At 38.3% G+C, this 9376-nt stretch overlaps 1 protein-coding gene across 1 annotated transcript; it reads right to left on the reverse strand.

Moving 5' to 3' along the window:
* Nucleotides 1-765: 765 nt before the first annotated feature.
* gas1a (growth arrest-specific 1a) lies at nucleotides 766-3264 on the reverse strand. The gene has a single exon (XM_005924503.3). The coding sequence runs from the start codon at nucleotides 2659-2661 to the stop codon at nucleotides 1885-1887; it is 777 nt and encodes a 258-aa protein (XP_005924565.1). The 5' UTR covers nucleotides 2662-3264; the 3' UTR covers nucleotides 766-1884.
* Nucleotides 3265-9376: the final 6112 nt, after the last annotated feature.

Genomic DNA, 9376 nt, shown 5'->3' on the forward strand with positions numbered 1-9376 from the left:
AATAAGTATAATTTCTGTTAATTTTGTGGAACTGCAGCTAATTAATGAATAGTCAATATGCTTTCACTACATGACTTAAATATGCCAGTAATGTCACAATGACATGACTTTAAATAAAAAATAACAACAGCGTAATAGTCAATGTTTCTGATATGGTAACGTGTTAGTTTTAAGCAATGCTTAGGCTTGAATATAACGCTAATCTAAAAAAAAAAATCATATGACTGTTTGTAAAGTGTCCTGAGTAGAAAAAAGAATATAGACTGTGATTTTAACAGCCAGTAAATTCTGACACCTGAGTTTAGTGCCCTCGGGTGTTGTTGGAGGGAGAGGGTGTTTTGTTGATTTATGGCGACAGTTGCTTTTGACAACAGGCAGCTAAATCAAGACATAGCAGGTCATTAGACTATCAGTCAGCAGAAGAAGCTGGCCTGCATATAGTTGAGTTTACCGTCATCTCACAAACTGAAGTTGGGAAATGTAGGTTTGTTTCACAGTTGCATTTGGCTTTAAAATGAAACTATTAAGGTTTGATCACTGTTATGAGACAAAAATCTTAAAACAAAAAATGGAATCAGCTCAACCACAGCCCTGAGTTTTTTACCAAATCACTTAACATTTTATTATTATACTAAATAAACTGAATACAGCTTCTTAATAGCACCGTATGTAGCTATAGATCAATCTATAATCAAAATGTGCCCTTTCAACCTTTATTATTATGCAAAGGTGAAAAGGATTTATAGAAATAAAAATACCACTGTGCAAAATAAAAATTTTATTTACTTATTACAGAAAAGTAGGTATAAAGCAAGTCACTCCAAACTGATGTAACTGTAAGGTGGAGGGGTGTCATCTGGGGATTGTTTTTAAAAAAAAGAACTGATACTTTTCTCTTTTCATAGTGGATTTTGTTACTGTTCAATCTGATACTGATCAAAGAATTGTGTGATAATGGTCATCAGACTCCATGTCACTTTTATCTGAGTTAAGGCACAATACCGTATAGGAAATAATGTTGCAAAATTAACACTCACAGTCAAGAATGATATCTTCAAGTTTCCTTTATGCCTTCTATAAAGGTATATCATTAAGGCAGTCATACAGTGGATTTAGACATTTCTTTCTCTGGGCTATAAACAGTGAATAAATCATCTCATAGCCTAAAACATATAAGATTCTCTGGGGGGAAAAAAAAAATCTATATAGGCTATACAAATATATGTACACTATATTCAGTCAAAGAAAAACCAAAAAAACTTCCCTTTAAAGCTGGAATTCTCTGTGTTTATTCACATGATGGTGATTTGGATGTAACTAGGTGGTATGTAATAAATTAGGCTACAGCTTTACTTTAACACCTAATCTATTTACACTGGATTCCAACATTAAATATGTGTAAATCAAATGAATCAGCCTGATGCCAAGGGGCAATGGCCTGTCCTAAAATATGTTCACACACACGCACACAAAAAGATTGGCAGTGCAAAGCATATATTGATTATACTGATACCATTATACTGTTACCAAAACAAGCCAACTCTTTCTCTTTTGTGACAACTTTACTATCAGTCTGTGACAGAGAAAGTGGGCATTTCTATTTAGCTTATCACACAAACAAAACACAACTGCAGAGTCATAAGTGGTGTGGTTTGATAAGAGAAACAGTTTAGATATCTTTCTGGCCTCATTTGCATAGAAATATCCCGATTTGATATCCTTCAGAGTCTTAAACTCGTTTCAAAGAAGATTTACTTGCGCCAAAAGCACTCCCCTTTAATCTTTGAGGCTCTATACTTTCACTATAGAAGCAGGTCAAGGAGTGACAAAAGTTTAGATTGCCTTTTATCCGGACAATAGACGGGGCAGTTTGTGAAACGGGGATTAAAAGAGGGGTAAAAGAGCTAAAACGAGTGGCAGCAGGGTCAAAACATACTGGGCAGCTGGGAGAGAGGCTCCGCTCTCTGGTTCTTCTGTATAATCCGTATACCCGTCTTCGTCATCTTCGTAGGACCCACTAGCCTCATATCTATCGGGCCTTTCGAAGCATAACGCCTTCATGCTGTTCTTGACAAACTCACAGATGGCCCTTTCTGTGCCATCACATACACACGTTTCCAGCTGCTGACCCTTCGGTATTTTACGCATGTTCGCGATCACATTAAGGCATGCGTTTGTGCACACTGCCCCGCTGAAAAGTTTCCCGCAGTGTTTCAAATACTCGTGCATTGCCGAGCTGCACTGAGGGTCTCTCTCGCACTGGTGCCGGGCTTCCGTGCAACCGGTGCTGGTAGTCCTTGGCAAGCAGGGCTCTATGGCCCGTTTGGTATTTGTGCACATCGAATCGCGGCCGCAGCTGCAGTCCTCCAGAGCCGGCCCGCTTTTAGTCAGATTGAGCTGGATGAGCGAGGCGATGCAGTGGCTGGGACATTTCTTCTTCTCCCCACTCAACACTGGTTGACAAGCGCGAATGTAGTGTTCGTACGCGTAGTTGCATTCAGCCTCGCTTTGGCAGTTCATGATGGCTTGCCAGCATATCAGTCGCCGACCATGGGACGGCGAAGCCAAGGATAAGTAGCCAAAAAACAAAATCAAGCAGCCAAGAGGCCAAACAGTTCTGCAGACGCTCTGTACCAGTGCACCATTGTACCAGTTTGCCATTGTTATGGCTGCAAAGAAAAAGAAACGATAAAACTCACAGCCGTGTCATATGTGAAACTTCTACACTACTTCCATGGATATTGTCTTCGTTGGAGAATTTTATTATATAATGTTATTATTCCGAGGCAGATGGTGTGTCATAGGCCCGTGTGTAGGCGTTCAACAGGCTGGCAATGCGTAATCCGGGCTCCATAAACCCGTCAGTGCTGATCCACTTGAGCCGGATTCTTGAGCGAACTATCTGTTATCCGTACATGATTGGGATGGAAACTGAAACAGTTACTTAAAGTAAAATACACAGCAAAAGAAAAGTTGTCCATAAGAGTTTCTGCAGCGTCTCACTCCATGGCAGTGTTTCGGGGCTCAGCGATTCCCCGTTGCGTTCCCTTACGAATCTCCACCAACAAGCCAAGCGAAGTCCCGAGTGTCCTTACGTGGACTGCACCGGGTCCTTGAGCAGTCCGTGTGCGCACGGAAGTGCCAACAAACAGTGCACGGGAAAAACAACAATCCTTGTGGGTCGCAAAGTGGTCCTCTACTCTCTCCCCTTTGACCATTTGTCTTTCGGTTATTCAGCCCCCTCAACATACATTAGCGAAGTGGCTCTCATTGGCTCGTCACTTGTGGGTTTCTACGTAGCGGTGGGCGGGAGCTGAGGGTGGGAGGAAGATGGTCTTGGGAAACAACTTCAGATTGATGCTTTGGAGAGAAGATTTAGTAAAGGCAACGGTGTTCTCAATTATCCAGAGAAATTATTTTAAGACCCTTTTCTATGCTCACTCAACTTACAAAATCACGTGACAGCAGCTTCTAAAGGAAATCCAAGTTTTTCAGGGAAATAATATTTCCCTGAACAACTTATCAACAACTTTGATTAGTCTTTTTAATTTCAAATTTCCGGTATATTGGTACCCATGATTTTTTCCCCCCATTAGGACATGTAGAAAAATAAAATACATCATTAAAAAAGGAGAACAGATTTGGACATATGCTGAACAAATACTGTTTTCAGTATTTAGATATTCCAATTTAAAGACATAACGGGGGCAAAGAGTGTCGTTTCTTTTACTTTGTAAAGTGATAATAAATTTCAGCAGAGATAAGCTGTATAATACCAATGTACCTAATTTACTTCTTTCAAATAATTTTGAACAGTGGTTACTAAGTTTTAAGTCGTAATATTGTTTAATTCAATATTTCACTAAAGGTTTTTATTATTATTATTATTTATTTTTTTATTTCTTCCAAAAGAAAACCAGAGGCTGAAAATGAGAAGAAAGAAAGAAGGTTGTAATAATAGCATCCTTTATGTGCTTCAAACACAAGACCATCATAATGTCCCAGCTTACCCAATTTCTTATGCTACAATATCGTACACATAAGAGGAAATGACAGCGTGACTCCCCTACTAAGCATTGATAGGCCATGCAACAAGTCCATGCCTGCAGTGCTAATTATCTGTGCAGCATCATCACTGATTTAATCATCTTCATCCTATAAACTCTCCCTCAGAAGAGCAGTTGAGTACAAATTAATTGAGGTATAATATGACCCTCATTGAATATAATTCACTCTAATCATTCATTATGGACAAATTTCTTCATGCCATTGCACTAGCTCATAACAGTCTTTTTGCTGATGAATCAGATGACTGTCTCTTATATTAGCAGTGTTATACATGAATAATTACATCAGTTTAACCTGATTGGTTGATTAATGTGAACCTCAGGCATATTTCATCAATCAGTTCAACTTTGTGATGAAGTTACAGCTTGATCATTTTGTGCTTTTTTCTGTCATTAGAGAGGACTGTGTCAAGTTTTGATTATTCATATCCTTTATTTCAACAGCTTAATAGTTTAAATTAGATATCAAGATGTGGGTAGGCAGAAACACAAGCTTTAGTTTTTTCAGTGAGTGCTTCTACTTGCATGTAAATCACAACAAATATCTTCACACAGCCTTGCAGTCTGGTCAGTGGTGGATATTTGTGGCATAACTGGAAACCTCTGTTTCCTCTGTGATGGAGTTTTCATTGCTTAAATACTTAATGGTTCTCCAAATAAGAGTCAAGAGTGTCTGTGGCTTCTTAACTCTGAGGGATGAAGACCAAAATTTGAAGACAGCTATAAAGGTTTTAGAGTTTGAGAGTTTAAACCTTTCTTCTATGAAAAGCTGCATGCATGCTTTTATTAATTGAGCAGCCGCTAACAACAAAGCAAGCCCTGAAAAGCAACATTTACACAAAAGTTGCATGCATGCTTCTTTAGTCTTTTTAATTACAACTCTTTTTTTGTTTGTTTGGGTTTTTTTCCATTTCACTGTAAGGTAATGTGATAGCTACATGGGGGTAAAAATTACATTTTAAAAGTTTTTTTTTCTGGAGTTAAAAGTCTTATATTTCACAAGTGACAACAAATTTACAGAATTAGGGTTAATGCATTAGGTTAAAAAAAACACAGACACCCAAGTTCCTGCATTTGTCTCACACAAATCTTTGGTTAAAAGCGAGGACATTTCTACATATTTGTTGGTACTGACCAACCTCAGCCCAAAAATGACAAAAACAATTTTTAGTTAATATTCAGATTACTAAACAAGACCAAGAATTGGACCAAATGGACATTTTTGTTTTAAAATAATTAAATTATGTAATGAATCTGTGACTGTGACTAATCTGCAATACTTCTCAATACTTCTCATGTGATTCAAGACAAGTTGGGATTAAGGTTTCCTTTGCATCTTCTGATTCTGGTAAAAACGAGAAACATCAATCAGCAAATGTCAAAACATATATAAAAGATGATGGGATGAACAGCTAAAACTGATGCTGTAAAGTCCAAATTTTAACATCTGCAGACCGTTTTAAGGAGCTCCGAATGTGAAATTTCAAAATGTTGATATTTTTTATGACTTTACTGTGATCATCACAAAGGTTCATAAGAACAATACACACCGTTTATGTCATAAAGGCTTTGCTTTTTTCCCCCCAAAAAATCTTAGATAGCTTTAGAAAGTTATCTGCCTGGACATCATCAAAATGACACGTGTGCGTGTGTGTGTGTGTGCGTGTGTGTGTATGTGTGTGGATACGTGCGTGGTTGTGAGTGTGTGTGGGTGTGAGTAAAATGATAGCCCACATGTTGACACATGAGCAAGAGGCGGCAGTTTAGTTCTTGAGGCCTGATGTGGATGAGGGAGTCAGGGAAAGAGAGCAGTGAGGGCACAAAGGCTGTTTGTGTTTCAAACAGTATTCTGATCTCAGGAATGTACCTTTAGGCCACAGCCGTGAGCTCCCACTGCAAACAATGCACTCAATGTCAGTTACGGCTGGCTAGCACAGCCGCTGCTGGCGCTACTCCAAGGTCCTAACTCGTCGAAAATGATGGATACAGGGAACTCAATACTTCAGGAGTCTCTCTCCTCTTTTTTAAAAAAGGTTTTCCCTATAGCATGAAGAATTGAAACATTGTTTATTGCAACACAAGCTTTCCAAAAACTAATATCTTTAGTGTTTCGTCACTGCAAACTCTAATAGAGGAAACATTATTGAATCAATATTATATATGTTTTACTGTATTCATGTAACTAAAGACACGACTCTGTGGTTCTAAGTCCGTAATGTTGACAAGGGCTTAAATGTAAAAAGAACTCATTAAAATTTCACCAAGTACATAAAAAATATTTCATCTGAAACACTTACAATATGAAACAACACACACAATGTATTGAATCATCAAACACTTTTGTCCCTGCCAGCAGCTGTATGCTGAAACCAGATGTGCTGCACTGAGAACTGAGCGCTATTACTTTGAAGGATCAATTAAACCCATATTCTTGCCGCAAAAATCCAATTAAGGGACAAACCAAATGTGTTGCTCAGAACGCAGAGCAAATAAGACCAACGCTTCGGGGAGGCTCATATGAGGCTACGCAGTTGGCTGAAATCATTTTTTCCCCACACAGCACCCAAGGATTACCAGTTTTGATTAAGTTGTGCTTTTGACAAGTTTGAATATTTTTCAGTAAAACTGATGTGAGTGCATTTCAGTAATTTGTGTTTTACCTGATGGTTCGAGGACTGAAACTTACTATCCTGTCACAGAGTTTACAATTCATTATAAATGTGCACAAGACACTTTTAGAGTCTAAGGACCTTCTTGAATTCTTGAAGTAGATCATTGCTTCTATGTGCGGTAATGTCCCTGTGTAAAAATAAATCTAGAAGATTAAATGTGTTTTTGATGCCAGAGAACAGACATTATGAGAGTTCATCCACTGAACGTTAGCTCATTAGTGGCCACAGGATTTCCGTTGTTGGGGTGAATTGTGTTGTGATTTTTTTTTTTTTTTCAAGTTATTGAGGGAGCTAAATCCCAGCAGGTCAGCACCAGTGGGCCTATGCTGTGCTTTCCGAAAAAGGAAATATCAGAATACAGGAAATGAGTTGGCAGGAACTATCCATTCAAATTACTTCCTCTTTGGGATTTCAGAGAAGTGATAATGGCAAATGATAAGTTATTTGGAACACTTCCAAATAAGATTACAGATTCATTTCCTTCCTCATGTCTGCCTATTAATTTGCCTCTGTTTTGTCCATCCTCTTCCGGGGATTAGTGTTGCTTTTATTCCTGTTAAGAACTGCAGAGTGACACAAGTGTTTAAACTCTTACCACTTCACAGATAATGGCAGAAAGTCATAAACGCAAGACCCAGCTTTACCATTTCTTGAATACCGTGGCTGCAAATGTTGCAAATCCCTTGAAATGAAATAGAAAATCCCCAGCAGTACTAAACAGCAATAAGTTACAATAATTACACCACAGTGTTCACTATGGACCTTCCTATAAACTTAAGCAGCAATACATATCTTTAGAACTTGTAGAAGTGGGAGTTGGAAATTCAAATTTTTCTTTCCTATTGCGCTTCAAAGTATCTAAAAGGAGAAGATGGATCATGACTTTGCAATCTGTCTAAATGGGCAAATGTTAATTGAAGTGTTATGGGGGTATGCTCCTTTAATCAGTAAAATTAAAGTCATTCATCAAGTGAAATAGACAGAGATCCTCCTGACCCTTTTCACACAGTCCGCTGCACTATAATTTCTACAGGACTGCACACATTGGAAGAAACCAACACTCAAATTAAGACTTCATCCATACCTTCTCTTCATGATTTTTAGGACTTAAGACAGCAAATGTTGTGGATTACATGCAATCTTGCTGCTTTTATTGTATCAGCTTGACCAAAACTAAAATATATTGAAAGCCATTTTGAAACATGATTTTGAGTCAATTTTCAGAGAAAAGGATACAGCAGGATATATTCCACATCTGTGTGGTTTAAGTAAGGGGCCTGCCTGGATAGATCATGCAGGGGAGAACACACATGACAGCAGCCTTGTAGAGGTGAATGTACTAGTGTAATGGCTGTGCTACTGCATTAGGGAGGTCACAGATTAAAGTTTGCATCACCACATGAAAGTGGTATCAAGCTCTAAAGACAAAAACTATTCACTTCTACAAACCAAGCAGCAGGTAAACAACTGGTGCTACCTTCCAGAGGAGGAGGCGGGACTCCAGTGGAATCTGCAAACAGCCTTGATGGATTGTGAGGTCTATCATTTGACCTCCTAACACACTTAATCACCTTAACCATGATGGTATTTCTTATCTTGAACAACAAGTAGACCACTACATAAATGTAATAACATTTTGATCTGCACCCAGGTAACTTCTACAGCATTTACCCTGAAAGACCTCTCCTCGCAGCCTCCAAACACCACACATCACACAAACAGCTGTTGCAACACATGCTGCTCAGCCATCAGCTTGTATATGCGGCTGTTTAAACAGGCCTGAAGGCCTTTCATATCACTACAGACAAACTCTAGCACATATGGACCAACCAATAAAGCCCTAACCTCCGACACAGACACATGACCTTAATCTCCCAAACGCGAAGTGCAGCAGGAAAGAATTTAACAATGTAAAAACACAACAAAGAAAACTTACACATAATCACTCTCACCACAAGTTCTAAACATTCCTGATCTGCTGTTGATGAAATGCTTAGCTTTGTTGTAGTGAGTGATAAACTTCAAAGGACACAGTTCAAAACGGCATTATTATTGCAACCTAGTCAATCCAAAATGCTTCTTTCTGATTTCTTTGGTTAAATAAAAAACAACAACAAATAAATGAAAAGGAAAGAAAGAAAGGAGAAGAAGAAGAAAAAAAAACAATGTGACTGACTGCAGGTAAGCAAGTTGTAAGTGCACATTGAAAAAAATGATAATAATTTCACTTTTTTCAACTTCTGTATTCAAGTAACTTCTTAGTTTTAATGTTTTAATATCTTTACATCAGCAAGTGCACAAATGTCATGCCCTGGCATTTGTCTCCTTTAGATCAATGTTTTGTTTCCACCAACTTACTTAAAAAAAAAAAAAAAAAAATCGTAGCTGTTGACAGATAAAATTCCTGCTTTTCGCTCCAAAATTTCAGAACGAGAATTTAGTGTTCAGCAACCGCAAACACTATATAAGCTGCCACGGTAATGATGCTGGTCAGAGCAGCGAACCATGAACTAAAACCATTTATAAAGTTTCAGAAAGCTGGTGTGGACTACAGACCTGTATAATAATGCTTTGAGACAAATTCAACTTATCTTCATTACTGACATAGGGGAAGAAGCGTGTGCACGCTGGACAGAA

Source organism: Haplochromis burtoni, unplaced genomic scaffold, assembly GCF_018398535.1.
Source record: "Haplochromis burtoni strain Fernald_Lab_line unplaced genomic scaffold, NCSU_Asbu1 Contig_54, whole genome shotgun sequence".
NCBI classification, from domain to species: domain Eukaryota; kingdom Metazoa; phylum Chordata; class Actinopteri; order Cichliformes; family Cichlidae; genus Haplochromis; species Haplochromis burtoni.

Excerpts from the sequence above, each read along its gene's own strand:
- gas1a (XM_005924503.3), bottom strand. The coding sequence starts at position 2,661 with ATGGCAAACTGGTACAATGGTGCACTGGTACAGAGCGTCTGCAGAACT.